The 20,052-nt window shown below is 39.5% G+C and overlaps 1 protein-coding gene across 1 annotated transcript in view; it reads right to left on the minus strand.

Annotated features, from left to right (window-relative positions):
• Positions 1-20,052, minus strand: part of HMCN1 (hemicentin 1) — a 199,482-nt gene that overhangs the window by 114,180 nt on the left and 65,250 nt on the right. Inside the window, 10 exon segments of the mRNA XM_048058996.2 lie at positions 831-943; positions 2,457-2,601; positions 4,834-4,961; positions 6,474-6,572; positions 7,532-7,726; positions 8,430-8,588; positions 9,319-9,432; positions 10,125-10,252; positions 11,324-11,465; positions 19,079-19,354. Of these exon segments, the coding sequence (XP_047914953.2) occupies positions 831-943; positions 2,457-2,601; positions 4,834-4,961; positions 6,474-6,572; positions 7,532-7,726; positions 8,430-8,588; positions 9,319-9,432; positions 10,125-10,252; positions 11,324-11,465; positions 19,079-19,354 (1,499 nt within the window).

Genomic DNA, 20,052 nt, shown 5'->3' on the forward strand with positions numbered 1-20,052 from the left:
AAGACTGCTGTATTTTCAATATAATGCTGGGTCCAATTTTTCACAGTTCTGTAGACAAAACAACTTGCAGGCAGTCTGACTAAACTAAGCAATATGTAATATACACTACAGTACCACTTCTTTTGTTTATGGCTCCTATTGTTTATGGCTGAGATGGACAAAATATTTTGAATTAACTAAGAAGTTTAGTTCTATCCATTGAAATTAACTAACTTTTTGCACTGTTTCAGGGTCACTGTCTGAGCAGTTAGAACAGCAGAAACACAAGGATTCATATCTAGAAAACCTGTTATTTTGCTATATATTCAAAAATATATATAAAAAAAATGCAGGACCTAGTTCTTAAAAAAAAAAGGTCAACATTTCAACTTAATTAATTTTGATATTGGTTTCCAATGTCAGAACAGATCTTGTACACATAGCATAAAAAATTTCCCAGCAGACCGTTCGTTTTCCATATTGAACTTCCATGACTAAAAATCATCTTAGAGCAAGCCTCTTAAACAAAAATGAACTTTCGATCTGTGGCAGGTTGCCTAATCTGAAATTATCAACTCATAACAGGAATATCAACAATTTCTGAAGTATTAGAAAGTATAAAGATACAGGGATAAACCCAAAAAAATCTTTCCAAAGAACAGAACCTTGATCTATGTCTGGACCATGGCCAGGAAGTACTACTCTAAGAAACAAAAGCAGTTACAAATAGAGATTTCCAGATCCCTCACAATGCAGTTTTTTGGCTGCATCTCTTGCCTAGAGTTTTATGACAAGTAAAAGATGTCTTCAATTCATTTTCCACCACGAACAGCTCAAAGATGAGACGGTACCTTGGACCAGACAATAGACGGCTTAGGAACTCCACTTGCTTTGCATGGCAATGTTACTGGGATTCCTTCAATGGTGCTGAATATCTGCTGTCCATGCTGAATAACAGGCAGAACTAAAAATAAATGCAAGTATTAAACACGTGCAAAATATTTCAAACCACAGCACAACTCTTGCAATACAGTCTCTATACTCAACTACTAATTCCTACAGACAGCAAGGGTTGGGAATTTTCAGCCTGTTCTCCGAACCCTCTAATTGATATTGACCTGCCACCTTCTCCTCCTCCGCTCGCCAGTCGTTTATGACAGAACATGTACCTGTTCATATCAAAGCATGTCAGTCACAGGTTGACTGGTAGATCAGGTACATGCAGCTTTAAACTAAATGTAGGTATTTCAGCTGATTGCAGTCATTTTAGGCAGTCTTTATCACACCATTCACTGATGACATTTTAGGCTAGATGCCTGAAACAGTACTATACAGGATCTATCCTATATAGCACCTTTCATGAGAATGGGCTCAGCATTTCTGGTGCTGAATCACTTTCTATTGCTGGACAACACTTTGAGAAGAGCAGATTTGAAAGTGAAGAAACAATCCCTTTACAAGTTCATTTAATCTTTGTTATAAATGCTACAAAGTTGTAATAACTGCACTGATGGTTTCTGCAAGGACTGGACAGACTGAGAGAGGAACTTGAATAAAACCACCAGATTACTTTATTAAATCACTAATAAGAGGTAACAAGAACCTCAGTACCCCTCCCTAACTGAGCTGGTGCTCAATTAACAACAGAAAGAAGAACAGATTTAAGATATGGTCAGACTTAAGGTTGTAATACCAACAACTAGATCTTTCAAAAACCATACAAATATATTCCCTTCTGTCCTCAGATTCTGAAAAATTCCAAAACCTACTGTGCACACAGAAGACCTTATCAGACTGCATACTTGTCTGAATTAACAAGCAACAGCTATTGTTAACACAGAACAGTGTTCCAGCATCTTCAGTGAAGCTTAGAATAAATCTTCCATGATTAATTTAACACATGAGAAACTTTCAGGCTGTAATCCATGAAGTAGATGGGATCCCACACAGAGTTAATGCAAGAATTTATAGCAGAAATACAGATGGGTTACCACGATCCTAACACTTGTCTTGCTGGCAATGTAATTTCTGATAGGGCCAGGAAAAGAAAAAAAAAAAAAAATGTTTTGCAAAAGTTCTAATTTATTTTAATTGCAATTCTCCCATGAGTTGTGCATCCTTTTATCAGTTATGAAACCCCTCAGACATTGCTTTTCATGGTTTTCAATAAACTCGCATCTGTTTTGTTAATAAAGCTAAAGATCGAGTTTGCACAGCTTGACCTTTCTAGTTGTTTCAAAATGAAGATTTTTTACAATCATAAAATGGTGTTATTTTTGTTTAATTTTAAAACAAGTCTCAGTTGCTCCATTCTCTCCTGTGCAGTGGACCATGCTACTTTACAAAGCAACATTACTATAAAGAGGAAAATTGAGGAATTAGTATAGCTATAATGAGAAAGCGCTAGTGAGAGCTCCTGTTAGTAAGATACACACTTTTATCTTCCAGCCAGCACAAAACAAGACAGTGTTCCTTACCATACACATTAACAGTAGTAGTTTTGTTGTTTGTCCCAGCAACATTACTGGCCATGCAGGTATAATCGCCTCCATCCTGCAGCCGAACTCTTTCAAGGTGCAGGCTTCCATCACTGCGAACATTAATGTAGGGATTGGGAACCAGCTGCCAAAATAATGATGTAACGTTTTACTAAAGAAAATACTTGCTTGATAATATTTACCTTGGGATGCAGCGCAGCTGTACTTTTACTCTTTCACATTTTTAAAAAAATTATGTGATCTTGGAGAATTTTACTAGAGCTTTTCCTACTTTCCATCTTTCATAAAAAGTTAATTTTAAATTAGAATTTTAGTAGCACCTTGTATATAATGCTGGAGTGAGATTAACATATAGAGCAGCAACTCTGCTCTGTCACAGCACATATGCAACTGCCACTGGTGCTTATAGTCATGCATTAAAGCAAGAACAAACTTAGTTGAACTATTTTACTGCACTTTGTAGTTATACCAGTAACCCAGTGTCATTATAGATCACCTCTGATGAGTGCAATGACTTCTTCACATCTTCTTCTTCTTCTACAAATAGATGACTTGTTCGTTTTTGTTTTTTCTACAGTTATCAGAACCTTCTAAAAACTCTTGGCATAACCATCATGTAAAAGGGATCATCTCTAAGCATACCTTCACACTCTGAGCATGTTGTATAGAATTTAATTGGCAGCAGCAACATTTAAAAAGTATCTATTGCAAAAGATAATGAAAACTTGTACCTTTCACCAAAAGACAGCAATTATTAAAAACTACCTGCCCTCTAGCAACATTAAAAATTCACAGAGATCTTTACCAATCAACTGGAAGAGCTCTGCCTAGAATAAGCTCAGCAACACAGACTTGCCTTACACAGAGGCTGTCAGAATGAGAAATTGTTCCAGTCCTGCTCTGGTCAGAGAAAACGACATTCTTTTCTGAATGCAACTTGCTCCAACACTTTCCTTGTAGTGGAGCTTTTGTCGCGTGCTTACAATTACAGGAAACTAGTACTACTGTACAGAAGAATTAGCAACTCAACAAGGAGGATCCTGCCAGTATTTCTCACAGAAGTTACAGCCTGTGTTATTTGCACCTTCACAGTCTAAAGAAAAGGCTGGTGATTCACAATGATACAAAAATTCAGCAGAAAACTCTAGCAAGTAGAGGGTCAAGTAGTGCCAGGGTTCTGCTTGGTGGCAATAAAAAAAAATTGAGCAAGGTCTCCCTGCAGCCACAATTATGAAGGCAGGATTGCACAGCAGGCTGTTTGAGGAAAAAAAAAAATCACAGAAAGCATATCTAATGGAAAATACGAAAACCCACATACAGACATTTTTGCTACCAATTTTTTAATTACAGCCATGAAGAAAGGGCGTTAGGGAGCAATTAGCAAGCAAGATTAAAAATTGGGGATCTCAAATTCAGCAATTCAGCTGCTACTAAAGAAACAAAACTTCACTCAGACAACCAGCCCAGGCGCAGAGTCTGTGTAACCTTTCTGTCTGCAGAAGTTATAAACTGGCAACGGTGTGCTCTCAAAGGAGAGAGAAAATATACAAGGTTTCGTGCTCTGAGCACTGCATCACTAAGAAAGGAGTGCACGGTACAGGGATGTTTACCTCATGTCAAAAAACTAAATCTACAGAGATTTTCTAGTATCTTTATTTTAAGAAATCAGGGAAAAAGAAATACTTTTCAGTCAGCAGGGTTTAAATTCCAACGCTTTTGTTATTCTGGTGGGTATTTTCCACTAGCATTCCTATCTTTAGAGTCAAAGGCTACCAGGCAGGAGCTAACAAGAATGCATGAAACAGCTTTAACAGTACGTAAAATAGAAGATAAAAGGACAATTCACAAATACTTTGGTTCCAAGTTCACGTATAGACACTCCTATCCCCCACGACCATCTTCCATTCCCTTATCCATGCTTCAGAGTTATAAATTTCCTACAGTAGGCAGAGATCACAGTGAGGCATAATGGTCAGCGTGCCACACTTCCACTTTTGTATTTCAAACACTAATAAACTGTCATTTCTCAAGGGGAATGGCTGCACCCCAAATGACAGCACCTGCGGAAACTCAGAAGCAGCTACTGCCTTACAGATACGGCCACCTGGCGTCTCCTGGGGAAGGAGCAGCTTCTGCTGCATGGTGGTGGTCAGCTGTAACTCACCTCATTGACACCACGTCCTTGTTTCCAGTGAGCCAGACAAATCTCACGAAGCATCTTTATTGTAAGCATAACACCTGTCACTATATTTGAACATCAATTTTTGGAAATTAAACCCAGTTGTCACCATGGCTTAAAACATTAATTGTTGATTTTCTATGCCAACAAATCTTACAAGAAACAAAACAGTCTTACCACCATACTGTTCCTAATCCACCTCCGGTCTGGAATGGGGTTTCCAGCAAGCAGTACACATGGCAAAGTGAGCTGCTGCCCCTCGATTACATTGGCTGTGTCTGGACTTATTCCAATCAGAGGTGTAACTTGGGAAAAAAAAAAAAAAAAAAAAGAAGAATTAGAAGAAATAATAGGATTATTTTATTTTTTAAATATATATTCATGTCCTGTCAGTAATGCTCCTAGTGATGCACTAGTGATGCAGCAGCATCAGAAAAAGGTCTCCTTGTGCAAGACACTATGCAAATACAGAGCAGGAAAGTTTTCTGCAATGAAAACCATATGATTTACACAGAGAGGGGAAAAAAAGTTAGAAAGAAAAAAAATGTAGCAGTCAACAAACAGCATGGTAAGTACCGACATACTTAATCTTAGGACAAAACATACCAGATAAGGTTCTGGTATCTGAAATGTCAATGATGAAGGCAGGGAAAAAAAAAAAAACACGCAAAGGAAGGGATGGAATAGCATAGGAGAGAAAAGGAAGCTGAAGGAATACACATACAGTGATCCTAAGATTAAGGAATGGCAGCAAAGAGAAGACATTGTCCAGTTGAAATTGGATCCAGTCCAGCATTTTCCTGGAAAATCATGTTCCTGTGGATACCAAGTTGATATACCATTTTTCCTTACCTGGGCAAAACACTGAAGAACAAAAGTAGCAGTTTTGGTGAGCACAATAAATACGCAGTAATTTCCACTGGGCGTAAAATTTTAAAGGCTTAGAATTGAGGTCAATAGCACAGCAGAAAATTCTGTGTGATGCAACAGAACAAAATCCTGTGCATGTGCTTCATAAATTACTTTTAAATAATGGGAATTAATTAACAATTTTAAATAGGTAAAAACATCTCGTCTATCAAAGATTATTAGCATCACAGATTTCTACCACATGTTTTAAGTTAACGAATGTTTTCTTTGATGGCAGACAGATCCATTCTAACCCACCCACAAATGTGTACATTCCATTGCATTATTTTTGCTTTTATTGCCAATTGCCCAACAGAGATAATAAACAACTCCTTAATAGCGCAACTCTTGTCAAAGTTGGACATTTATTGTCTTCTTGGATCACTAAGATTCCTTTCCAGTTATATCAATGCATTGCCCTAAGAAAGTTCATTGCTGCCTTTTTTTTTTTCCTTTTTTTTTTTTTTTTAATACGAATTAAATGTCAGAAAAACAATCATTAGCATTCAGCATTATGGTGATTTTTCATTCCTTAATCTATTTACTTAGCAGTAAGAAACAGGACACAAGATAAATAATTGTTAAGGTCTATGCTATAATACGTAGTTGGAATTCATTCAAATTATTGTAGCCAGTAAAAAGACAATGTTCTAATGTGCAAAATTCACTGAATTTAATTACAATCTTCCACGCAAATGTTTTCTGATTCAGTTGGTGTGGCCGACTACACATGTAAATGCAGCTACAGATGCAAATATATAGATATATGCCTGTGTATGTACATAACCCATAGACATCCTACGTATCGTAAAAACACCACTGACTGCCACCTACTCCAGTATATTCACAGTACGGAAATGCTGCCACTCTTTCCTTTCACGGATGTCACTGACACCAAGCTGTCTTACCCAGTCCAGTTACTGTGATCGTGGCTGGCTGTGACTGAATCCTTCCGAACTGGTTTTCAGCCTCACAGATATAAGTCCCTTCATCACTGACCCACAAATCTAGAGGGGAAAACAAACAAACAAAAACGAAAGATGAGATTCCAGCAGTTGAAATGATACTGAGAAGTTTGCAATACATGAATACCTTATCCTTTTACCTTTCACTTTTAAATATTCTTTTTGCTAGATCATTCCTTTCCTTCTGTCACCAAGTAGGGAAACAATGACTATATGAGTGCTTCAGTGAAAAAGCATGGCACAAATAAGATACTTTTTATCACTTATATATTGCATATACTTTAATACAGTATACACTACTGCGTATAAATAATATATAGTAGTGATTTACATATCCACACATACATACACTATCGCACAGTGCATTTTCTGTGGTATACTGCTTACTACATACAGCATTGTGTGTCTGTATTTGACTAGATACCCACATAACACATGAATTACTATACTGTACAGATAGAATACAGGAATTAGTTCACCCATCCTGATTATGTCTAGAGAGGAATAAAAGAGATGATTAAGAAAACAGAATAACATCATTTAGTCTATGGCTGACTGAAATGCTCCAGATGACTGAAATTGCAAAGACACTTGCAGAATACTTAATTATTACACAAATTAGGACTTGTCTAAAACAGTAAGTTTAAAAACAATTCTTAAAACAAACTAATAATAATAATAATAATAATAATAATATCATCATCATCATCTGTGGCTCCTCAGTATCAACACAGACAATGACCCACATTTATTTAAATAAAAGTGCAATTGTTTCTGTGAAGAAGAGTGAAGCCAATGACCACTCACAACAGAATTCACAGACTCATGGGAAAATGATACATCTCAACAGCAATGGAATCAGTATCAGAAACACAATCTCTGACAATATACAGTATTTTTACAGGGATAACACATTTATATAGTAGCATAACAACTTAAATGCATTGTATACATCGTATTTCCTTTTGGCACCTTTTCTTCATAAGGTTTAGTCTACTTACTATTAATTGATAGAGCTCCTGTTCTTAATTGACTGATGGAACTAACAGCAAATGGTCTTGAGAAAAGGGAAGCACCATTCAGCCGCCTCCATTTAACCTTTGGCTCTGGGTAACCCTGAACATAGCATGGCAGTGTGATATTTGAGCCGATATTAGCAGATTCATCACTGGGTTCTTGCGTAAAAACTGGGGGAGCTGGGAAAGAAGAAAGAGGAGTACGGAAAGTGAATCAAGGTTGTAACATGACAGTAAAGTTCTGCTTGTGCAGACCCACATTTATCTACCATTTATGTACATCAGATCCTAGGAACAGATTCCCAACTTTAGCAACAGCACACAAAAGCAGCCTTGCATGCTGCTTAGCAATATTGAGGAGGTCAGAAACAGGCTAAACATCTCAAAATAATGAAAATACAGCCACCCCTTTCATATGAATGTGAATGCTCAAGAGTTAACACCAAGTTCCTCCTCTCCTTCAAACAGCTTTGCCCCTTGGTTCAGAAAGTATACATGACTGACAGAAACATCCATTTAATGGGGCATGACATGTCAGGCCCCAGGCAGTTAGAAAGATTTTGGAAAAGAGGACAGAAAGAACTAAGTTACAATAAACTTACATAGTAACTCAAGTTAGTATAATGTATTCTCTACACGAGAACTATGTTAGGTTGAGGTTTGAACAGTTTCCTCCTTCTCTGGCTCTGTCTTCCTCCTCAAAACTTTTATTCTTTGCAAAAGATGAGTGAGGGGAAGTTGGGAATCCAAATAGGACAGGGCAACTTAGCTCAGTGAACACCACCAAATAGGAGTTCCCAGTACACACAATTATTCAAAGACTTGTACACACGTATTTGTGAGAAAAGCTCACGTAAATAAGGCACTATAGCAAGCTACTTACAGCCAACATCCAGAGTTATCTTTCCAGAAGCTGTCCCTGCATCATTGGTAGCCACACAGGTATAATCACCTGCATCCAGATCTTGTGTTTCCTGGATCTTCAAAAGACCCCGATGAGAATCAATAATGAGAAATGCTGATGGCCTCAACTCTAAGTCACCTAAGTTCAGACAGAAAAAAAATAAAATGAAATATAACAGGGTATTTACCATAATTACTCCTACAGAACTGTGTCCAAGTTTGAGATTAGTTCACAACTTGACTGTATTCATTCAGTAGATAAATACTCTGATTTTCATTCAACTCAGTGGGAAAATTTATTCCTGCATTAGACACAATCCCATTTTATTTATATTTACTTTACAAGGGAAATATAAACTGAAGTAGCTTTGGACAGAGATCAGCATTAGGACAGTATGCCAGGCTGTATTAGAGACTATTTGTGGCAGCCACTTAATTAGAGACTATTTATGGCAGCCACTTGTCTGCCAGCTCCATGCCAAGTTGGGAACTCTGTAAAACCTAGAGAACAGCTCTGCTACATCTCAAGCTCAGCAGGAGCCATAATACTGCTGCGTAACATTAAGAATTGGCCCACGCATTGAAAGACGTTTTATGACTTTTGTAGCATATAGCTAAGCATGAAGCATAAGGCATGATGCTTAGTTAAGCACAAAAGAGGCACAGCTTTTTCTTTTTAATTATTCTAGGGTAAGTTCATTCACTGTATTTAAACAGGAGCGAGAGGTTGTGTCATATCTTCTAGATTTAGAGAATTTCACAGGTCAGTCACTGGTTGAATACTACATAAGCTTTTGAGAAAAATGAAGTCCCTTCAAGATCATTGTTCTAAATATTGCTGTTAAAGTAAATAAATCAAAGAAGTGCACCTTTAAACCATTTAACTTGGGGATGTGGGATTCCAGTTGTTTTACATTCCATAATAGTTGTGTCTCCAAGAGCAACCAGAATTTCACTCTGAACTACAGTCAATGTTGGGCCCTCTATAAAGAAACAACAGAGAGAAAATGAGTTCCTCATCTAAAGCATTCACCATTTTTAAGATGAAAGACTTAACTTTCTCTTGGTATACAAAAAATATTTGCACTAAAATTCAAACAGGCTTTAAAATCATGTGAGTTGACAGATAAATACTAGGTAACAGAAAAAAAAGTAGAGTTTGGAATGTCAGAACACCTGGACCTTATATAGAATATGCAGGAATAGAACGAAAGAATTGGAAGAGTTTGACCATTTAGAAAGTAAAAAGCTTCAAAGCCTTTCTCTCCCCCTCTTCAGCCAAAGTTTGGTCACTAAGAATTTTAGTACTCTATTAAAATATAGGATAGTATTTAGAGGATATGATTTGGACTAGGACTCCACATGGCTAAGCACACTACAGGAATTTATAGAAACATGATTCCTTCTCCAAAAACCTACTGAGTTTTGCATGCCTACCCTACATTAGTATTCAATCTTTTTTTTTTTTTTTAAACAGCATAAGAAACAGAAAGCTACTAATGCATACTAACAATACTGTTTAGATTTTAACAGAAAACAAAAGGGACGAATCTCTCCAGAGCTTTGGTAAATTTCTACAAATATGAGCTGCATAGTACCACAAATTTTAACTGCACCACCCTGATGTTGTATTAGTTTGCTTTTTTAGTTTCACTACATCACTTCTTTTACTTACCAATGTATGTAAGGGTGGATATCTGTTTCGCTGTCCCAGCTGAGTTACTTGCCAAGCAACCATAAACTCCCTCATCTTTTGGAATTGCCTTTCTTATGATCAAGGTGCCTTCTGGGGTCAGCCTGTACCTGGAAATACATAGGGGACCAACCAAAATGGCTAGTTAAAGAAAAAAGTGTTACATCTACACTCCAAGCAAGAACAGCAGCATGACCAGATGGTTAACAAACAGGTATTGCTTTTTCTCATGATAAACAACATAAACAACTTGGTATTATTATTTCTATTAGAGGAAATCAATGCATGTTATGAAGACAATTGAGTTAAATCTTGTAAAAAACATTCCCACAGCATTCTCCTGGAGAAACTGGCTGCTCATGGCTTGGACGGGTATACGCTTGATTGGGCTAAAATCTGGCTGTGTGTCCGGGCCCAAAGAGTCATGGTTAATGGAGTTGAGTCCAGCTGGAGGCCGGTCACTAGTGGAATCCCCCAGGGCTGAGTACTGGGGCCAGTTCTCTTTAATATCTTTATCGATGATCTGGATGACGGGATCGAGTGCACCCTCAGTAAGTTTGCAGACAACACCAAGTTAGGAGTGAGTGTTGATCTGCTCGAGGGCAGGAGGGCTCTGCAGAGGGGTCTGGACAGGCTGGACCCATGGGCCGAGGCCAACTCTATGAGGTTCAACAAGGCCAAGTGCCAGGTCCTGCACCTGGGGCACAACAACCCCAAGCAGCGCTACAGGCTGGGGGAGGAGTGGCTGGAAAGCTGCCCGTCAGAAAGGGACCTGGGAATACTGGTTGATAGCTGGCTGAATATGAGCGGGTGGTGTGCTCAGGTGGCCAAGAAGGCCAATGGCATCCTGGCTTGGATCAGGAATAGTGCAGCCAGCAGGACCAGGAAAGTGATTGTCCCTCTGTACTCGGCTCTGGTGAGGCCGTACCTTGAATTGTGCGTTCAGTTTTGGGCCCCTCACTACGAGAAGAACATGGAGGTGCTAATCACAGTATTTCTAGTTTAGAGATGAGGTAATTGAAATTAAAGAGTTATAAAGATGAAAGTTGAGGTACTATTTCCTAAACTTGCAGGATCCTGTGGAAGAAAGTCAGAGTATTTCAGCAATCTTCACAACTTCTTTCTCATACATAAAAAAGGGGGAGAGGGGGGGAGAGAGAGAGAGAGAATTTAATTCCTACCTGTATGAACCAATAATAAACATTTCATTGTGTGTCCATACTACTGTTGGCTTTGGATAACCTGTTGCAGAACATCTGATGGACACTTCAGAGCCTTCTGTAAAAGTCTGATTCTTAGGCGAAATGACAACCCTAGGTGGTTCTATTAGAAGAAAAGCAGCAATTAAGAAGATTGATTACACATTATAATTATATATACATGTATACATTATGAATATATATAATATAGCGCTTACACATTATGACAATCATTTTATTTCTGTTTCCAAACAGTTCTATAGTGAGAAAATGAGTCCTGAATGAGTCCTGATAAAGGTCACTTGATTGTTTCCCTACAACTGCCTCCACTTAGCACAAATAATGACCATCAGGCACACATGAACTGACTCATAAGGTCAATTACTGTACTAAAATATAAAAAACATGTTATCACCAGACTGGTTAAAGTCTCTTCTACCTATAACATTATTCAAAGAGTTTCTTCTTGAATTAGCAATCCTTTTTCAGACCACTCCCTTCTTCTTTTTCTGTACCACAGTGTACCACTTCCTCCACATAAAACACACATGCTTTTACAAAGAAGTTACTAATTCAGGATTCAAGCTACATGGGTTCACATGTCTACACACTTTGCTTCATTCTGAGATACAGAATCTGGAGCTCTTATATGTGGGCATGAATTCTGTCAAAAACCCACCAGAAATGAGCAAAGTTCACCAACACAACCCACCAAGATCATGAAGCCAGGCTCAAATAAGAATGGATTTCAGCTGTATTTTCTCAAGAAGAGAGACTGGTGAGCTTCATCAAATTCATCCACTTATATCCTTAGACAGATTGTCTCAATAAAGACCACCAAAACAATTCACTGTGATAACTGACATTTTCTTCTGTGGATTTTGCCTGCTAGCAGCAAGGAAAAGATCTACACCACTCAGTGTAAGAAAAAGTAGCACCCTGTAGTAGGAACTGCTGCTCCTTCACCTTACTCAGGCATGACACTGGCTGCTAGACCTTTGGGGAGCTTTCCTGTTCCTTCATCAGGCACTGCTGGAGTTTTACTGTGTGTTCCTCTGCAGATGATTCTTACTAGCAAGTTTAGACAGAAAATCCTAAGCTTAACTCTTTTTGGAGAGTAAAAGACACTGAATACACGTACACAGAGGTACCTTGAATCTAGGGCTGCTCTCCATAGCTCTTTTTCGTTAGTGTCTGTGGGAATTACAGCCTCCTACAGACTCAGATGACACATCTGACGTTTTTGTTGCTGCTAAGAAAAACACGTGCAACAGCCAGGACACCCACAATGTGTTTATGTGTGGCATAATCCATCAAGGACAACATAAAGGTGTCATGCTAGGCAACTTCCAGGTTAATAGCATGATCTTTCCTTGTTCAGTCTGTCACCATGCAAACAGAAACAAAGCAGCTCCTTTCCCTGAAACAATTAACAGCATGCCCTTCGGACAATCACTGCAGGGGGAAGACTGTTGTCTAAGCTCTGTGGTGCAATGGCAGGTGCTTAAAAAGCTGCTGACACAACCACAGGGCTCCCGCCCCATGGCGCAGCCTGCCTTGCTGCTGCCCACCCGTGCTGCTTCTGCGAGGTCTGCGCATCGCCACGCAGAACTTGGAGCCCCCAGCAGCCTCAGCACACTAAGGGAGAGGGGATTAGTGCCTCCGGTGCTGATGGAGCAATGGAGACAATGAGAAATTAAACATCAAATTCAGGGCACAGACAAGAACAGCAGAAGACCTCGATCCCAGTTGCTATAGGCTGATTTGTCCCCACAGGGCATGTCACTGTGTCTGAAAGCAAGTTTGCCAAGGAACACAAAAATAGTTTTAAGATTTATCAAACATACATCTATAGTTTTAAAATATATTAGTGGTAGCATCAGCATACAAGCCCCGAACATGCTGTTATTTAACCTCTGTAGTATACTTTCATTTAAAACAATTGCAACACGCTTTGTGCTTTGGAATTCATGATAAATTCACGTCTGTTAGTATTTCATGAAAACCTATCTGCAGGCCCTCGTCCCACACATAAAGCCCCTCTGTCGAGAGAAGGCAGGAGCTGTGCTGAGGAAGGCTCGTGGCCGCGGTCTGGCAGCGGGTGCCGTGGGGGAGCAAAGCCAGTGCCAGGATCCGTGGCCTCCGCTTTCAGTCACTGAGGGAACGTGTCAGCGTGTCAAGGATCCTGCGATCCTTGTAAGAATGCATGCAAAACCACACGGCCACACTGCCAAAGGCAAGGAAAAAAATAAGTAATAAACAGCATCTAATTTGCACACAGATTTGCAAAACTAAACACAGATGCATCTACATACTGCCTCATCCTTTTCTTTCTTAAATTCATGGTGTTAACCTCCCCCCAGTTTCATTTTCACTTCTAGAGGGGATTCTGCAGGGTCCTGAAAAGCCCCTCTAGCATCTCGTGAGGGTCTGAATCCTCCAGAACCCTGAATGAAAGGCACCAGAGGAAGGCAAAGCCGCAGCGTCAGTAATACCGGGATCAAATCCAGACACGAGGGGGTAGGGAGAGGCAAGAAATGGATGCAGGCTACAGGACTGTCCTCAAGTGATTGAGGACGTGCACAGCTTTCTCAGCTATTTTTGTTTTGTTTTAAATCCTGCCAAGAAACACTGGGAGATATTCTGCATGCTTTGGTCTTAGGGAAGGCCTGCGCTCCTGTTGATATTAGGAAGCTCTTTGTTTCAGATAGCAGTTACACACTGTGCTGTGACACTGTCACCCACACAGTTATTGTCACACTGCAATAGCACCAGGTGAGCAAAAGAAGGCGCAAGTAATATTTAACACGCAAGCTATTAAATTAATTAAAAGAAGTCAACAGACACAGCTGTAATACTCAAGTTACCACCTAGGCCCCCCAAGGCCACAGTCAGCACTAATTAACCATCTCGTTTTCTTGCTCAAAAGCCAGCCGGGGGCACAGAATTGGCTTTCTTGTATGGCAGGACAACTTGATTTCTTTTGCTTTGTTGTTTGTACCAGAAGGGGTGAGATTTGTGCATGGGCAGGAGAAGCACAAGCTCCTTACCATACTCATCCCATTCAAGTCTGTAGGAAAAAAAAAATAATATATATACATATAGCCTTTTAAACAAAGATCACATGTGATTCTTCTGAAGATAGTGAAGATTGGTGTGGAGACTCCAGGCTCTGAAACACTCACACTTGCACCTTTCCTTGGTCCATTTAAATCACTAGAAGAAATTTAACTTAACATGAATAAGAGGACAGTAAATGCCAAATTTTTCTTTTATTCAACATTAAAAAAATATTTATCACCATTTATTAGCAAAAAACAAACAGTCTCACTGACAATATTTGTCATTACTTTCTGCATCTTTTTTCCAACAGAAGCTTTTTCCCCAAGCCATGCTGTAGAGGATATTTGACTGAACCATTACTTGTATCAATATTTTTTGTGCAGCACCCTCAAGCTTATTTCTTGCCATTTTTGCTAAGAGCATCTTTGAAAAGCTGAAGGATTCCAACTGTTAACCTGACAAGTAATGTCCTAACAAGGCTGATTAACTATTTAAATATATTTTGATCAAAACCAACCATGTAATAACGCAATCACTTCAGAAGTTTGCATACACTTGCTGCAGAATTTTTATTTATTTATTTATTTATACATGGGTTTGATTTCCATCAAATGACGGACTGAATTTGTTCATGCTCCTGTGAGCAATCTGTACCAAGGACTGCACGCAGCCCTCCTGGAAGGGGTGCCAATCCAACACTTTTCTTACAGCTGCGGGTACAATACTTAACAGCTAAACTAATCATTTGCTTGTGCTTTTTACAACTACGGCAGTAACAGAGGCCAAATACCCTGCAAGAAGCTAGTTCCCATGGGATTTGGAGGGAATGCAATGAGCCACAGGTTTGGGTGGGTCAGCATACATCTAGAAAAGCTGACTTCTAAATTTGGTTCTGCTCCTTCAAATCTCCTCTTAAAAATTCTTCTAAAGAGCTAGACTTTCCATGAGAAAGCAACTAGAAAATAATGTCTTTCATTTGATGTCATGCGCTTGCTCATTAAGATGCATGACACTTAACACATCCTGTTTTACTTAATGCCCTAATTTTTCATCCTTCATCAAGTCTGAACTCAAATTCATTGCAGTAAGTACTCTCCCTACTATGCATAATCTGAATATTACAAAAATTACAAGAGATTAATCATCACTTATTTAGCTGAATTTGTGATAAATGATACAGAAGAGACTTGGAAAACCAAAAGATATTTTCAGCTGGATGAGAAAGCTTTGTTTGTCCCACTTCTGCACTAATCTGTAGAGGATATCACAAAGGAATTTTAACAAAAGAAACACCTAGAATAATAAAGTCAGGCCAAGTCATAAAAACAAGCTGTCACCGACTGGTCTTATAACGCAAACCTTTTTGCCCCATCAGCTCCCTTTCTCTGAATGCAGACAAGAACCTCTTAGGAACCACAGTATGGGGAGCAGATGAGCAAACTTTGGGACTCTCACTGATTTTCCTGAGCTACAGAGAACTCGAGAGGGGCTGCTCGGGCAGTTCCTGACCCTGCCGCTAACTTGCTTCTCCTGCACAGGAAGCTCGCTTCTGAAGGGCAGCTCACTGACCACCTCTGAGCCTGCTGTGAGTGGCAATCAGCACCTAGCAGAGGGACACCTACTGATTCAGCTCTTTTTCTTTCAGACAACATTGTCTTTTGCATCAAAGAAGTGCTGAAAGTTTAACTGCATTTTACTTCCTTTCCTTTTAGAGCAGGAAGTGCTACGGTGGGAACAGGTTACAAGTCCAACCTGTTGAGAGGAGTTGAGCCATTCACACTATGGATCCACCTTGTAATAACATCCAAAACTGAGGGTGCACTTTAGAAGTCAGAGCACTGACTCAACACCAACACAACCCTAGGAGGCCCAGGAGACTGTACTCCTCAGTATCCCAAAGGCCACAAGTTCCGAGACCTTTCAGCCTGCTGCGAGCAGCACAGCGCCATGCCACAGGCAGGCACAGTTTTTAAACGGGACGTTCGGCCAGCTGGGCTCGGTGCTGGTGACGAACAAGTCATGGCTCAGTATAGCAGCTAACACAGAACATGCAACCGGGGAAAAAAGTCAACTCCCATTCAAGTATCAGGCTGTATTTGTACAGCTGCTGGTCTAAAAAGAACATAAAAAATTAAAAATCAGATGAACATTCCCTTTCAGAAGAGCTATCAAACCAAAAAAATTTCAAAACAATTCTATTCAAAACAAGGGTTTACTACAACCCACTTGTAAAGCAGACGCTGGATTATTTTTAGAGCTACAAACATTTGTTCTCTGCCTTAACTCCTACTGCAGAAAGAAAATGGGGATGAAAGCATTGTTTGTTCTTTCATGACCCAAAATTCAGAGGTCTGTATTGGATCTGTCCCAACAATAATAAAGGGATCTGATATGAATTTAATATGACATTCGGAATTACGTGCAGCTACATAAAGCATGAACCCATCTCTATCTATTAATAAGACCACAAATTGCCTTCTTTCAGAAGGAAAACATTACAACCCCTTTAAGCTTTTTCTTCTTACAATAAGCCATCCTTGACTCTCTTGCTGTCAAATATAAACCATTCTTTTCAATATTCTTCTGAACCCTAACAAACAGTATGGGCTGTGCACAACACAGTTAATCATACATCAGTGTACCTCCAGAAATTTGGTTAAAATCATTTGGTTCAAGCAAAGTAAAACAATACACATACAACCATCCTGACACCACTCAGTTCCTGCATACAGCCATTCAAAAGGTTGGCTGGAGATTACATTTTCCAAACACCACAAGACAGACACTGCTGCAGGAATCTGAGTTCAGCTGCAGCTCAGTGTTTGCTACATTTGCTACTACCTTTATTCTATTCCAAGCATCTTTCATCAGAAATAGAAGAAAATGCTTCTCAGACTGCCAACTAACCCTGTATAAACTGTCCAAGAAGGTTATCTCAGGCACGTTTTAAACCTGTTAGCAATACCAGTACCAGCCAAAACGTAATTCTCAACTATTTGATATAATCATTCTACACATATAAATGATTTGAAACTAAATATTCTGCTGTGGCAGCACTAAACTTCTCTATCTCTACTGTAAAAACCTGCCAGATGTAATTTGCTCATCGTGTTAAATCTCCCAGCTGGTCTACAGACCTTAGGGACAGAATCTAAATCCCAGGAAGAGAGGAATGAGGGAGGGGGCACTTTTCTTGCCTTTGACATGCTTGAATGATTGTCTTGATGGAAAAATCCTGTGGAATTCAAAACAGTTTTCCAAACGTGTATGGGCTGAGTTTTTTTCATGGCTTTCCCCCTCTCCCCCTTTAACTTACTATAAATTTAACAGTTATAACTCAAACATAGATATCCAAATGGTAATTCAGACAGAGCAGTGAAGAAACACCTCACCACTACATTTTGTAACAGGTCCTACATAATTGATTACACACCTATTTATTCTGCCTTGGCAGATCACGAAGAGCTGCATCCCGTCAGTAAGAGTTACAATTCCATTTTTGACCTCTTTCTTTCAGAGCACCTTGATGCAGGCAATTCTCCCCCCCCCCCCCCCCCCCCCCCCCGCCCCATAATTTTACATTTTCCATTAGCTAATAAAGTAGGATTACAGCAACAAAGTTAGTAAGGTACCCTCTCTGCTCAGAATATCATTAGCAAGCAGAAATCCTGTCAGAGTCACCAACAAGTAGCTTATCAAGACAGCCAAAACCTAAAAATAAAAGACAGAATAGTTTTCTGTAACATTTTGCAGTTCTGACTCCTCTTAGCCACAGACTGCATGCTGGGAAACCAAGGTTCAAACCTCCACATGACCAAGGCAGTCAAAACCAAATCTGAAGTACTTTCAGATTTCAACTGAATTAGCCCCAATTCAAATTACTGCATTTTTACTTTTTTTTTTTTTCTTTTCTCAAGTTTGTTCTTGATTTGAAGCAACAACATGGACCTAGAGCTTGCTTGGTCTCAACCCATGGCCTCTTCTTCAGTCCTGACATAGTCTGAAAGTCCTTATTTTATCTAGCCCTTCATAAAACCTTGATTAGTTCTTAGCTTGGATTAAATGACACACGATGACGGATACAATAATACACAGGAACACTTAGAAGTATTATTCTAATGAGATATAAAATAATCCAGAAGAACACAGAAACTCTTACCAATTTAAGTGCACTTGTGTAACTGTAGTTTCACTGAAAGGGAAAAAAAAATCACACATGCAGTCCTTAACTTTTCTCAAAGTCAGGCTCGGCTACAAATATTGGGGACTGATGCTGCTAAGAACATGTGCGTGCACATACACAACAAGAACAAAGTCTGTCTGCAGCTACCTCTTTGTGCTCTACATTTTAGGAGACACTAAAAACAAAGATACCTGAGGCTCTATACAGACATACAGCAGAATTAAGCTGGCAGTTTCAGAAGTATCAGTATCAAACCATGGTTTGTAGAGGCCCACAGCATGAGGCAGTGTCACAAACTGAGCACAAGTGCTGTCTGGTGACTTGCACCGATATTTTAAAACAAGGGAAAACTACATTACTTTCTACCAGTCTCTAAGTTGTTTCATCAACAGGCATAAACGGCAAAAGTTCCTATGAGAGACAGTTCACAAAAAAGATGAAGCAAGTTAAAACCATGTCAGAGGAAGCTTAACAAGCAGTTTTCTTGTTACCTTGTACAGTAAGGAAGACAGATGCTGTGGTAGATCCACCCTCGTTAGAGGCGATGCAGTTGTACTTGCCAGCATCTGTGAACTTTACAGACTTCACTTCTAAAGACAGGTTGCTCAGCACCGTTATCCGCAGGGGCTCCTTCAGCCTCACATCTCTGCCATTCCTCTGCCAGGTGAGATTGTAACGCACGGTGCTTAATGTTAGGCAGGTCAAGATGGCTGCTTCACCAGGGACAGCCGTGACATTGTTAGGAACCTGAATCATGGGTGGAGGCTCTGCGTAGAAAGAACAGAATAAAAAAAAAAATGAGGAGAAAAAAGATTTGGGGACCTTTGCTTCACTGGTGGATTCTTGGTAAATAACTTGAAGCATGCTACAGTGCAAAACAATTGTAATATTGGTTAATATTTTAGTTTCATTTCACATTGCTCAACCCATGGAACAGAGATCCCAGGCCAGCATCCTCGCTCCCTGACACAAAGCTACCTGACGAGAATACACCTGATTTACGTGAAACAAATACTGCATCACACAGGATGAAATACCACATCTTGTATGAGATGTTGTGCTGTTCTTTGAGCTAATCTTGCACAGGAAAGGCCAACACAAAATCACAGCCCCACAACCAGGTCTGTGAGTGCTCTGAGGTATGACCACGCATGGTACAATCTGAGTTCCACTCTAGAGTTTTGCAGGCTTGTACATGAAGAAAAAAAAGGGAAAAAATGCTACTACAAAGCTCTTCTAACAGAGACGATGAAACCAAGTCACCAGCTGCTGCAAGCATCATCATTATGTTCTTTACTTGATTGGTTTATTTCTAAGGATATGTGGAAGAAGACACTGTCTGCTCCTTTAAGTCTCCCTGGTCAAGGGTGTTACTGAGCACAGTGAAGGAAAGGCAAGGCAGTAAACAGTATGCAGAGGCACACACTTGATAGACAAACAGTATCAGAAACAGTGACGAGAAAAC

This window comes from Anser cygnoides, chromosome 8 (assembly GCF_040182565.1).
Source record: "Anser cygnoides isolate HZ-2024a breed goose chromosome 8, Taihu_goose_T2T_genome, whole genome shotgun sequence".
NCBI lineage: Eukaryota > Metazoa > Chordata > Aves > Anseriformes > Anatidae > Anser > Anser cygnoides.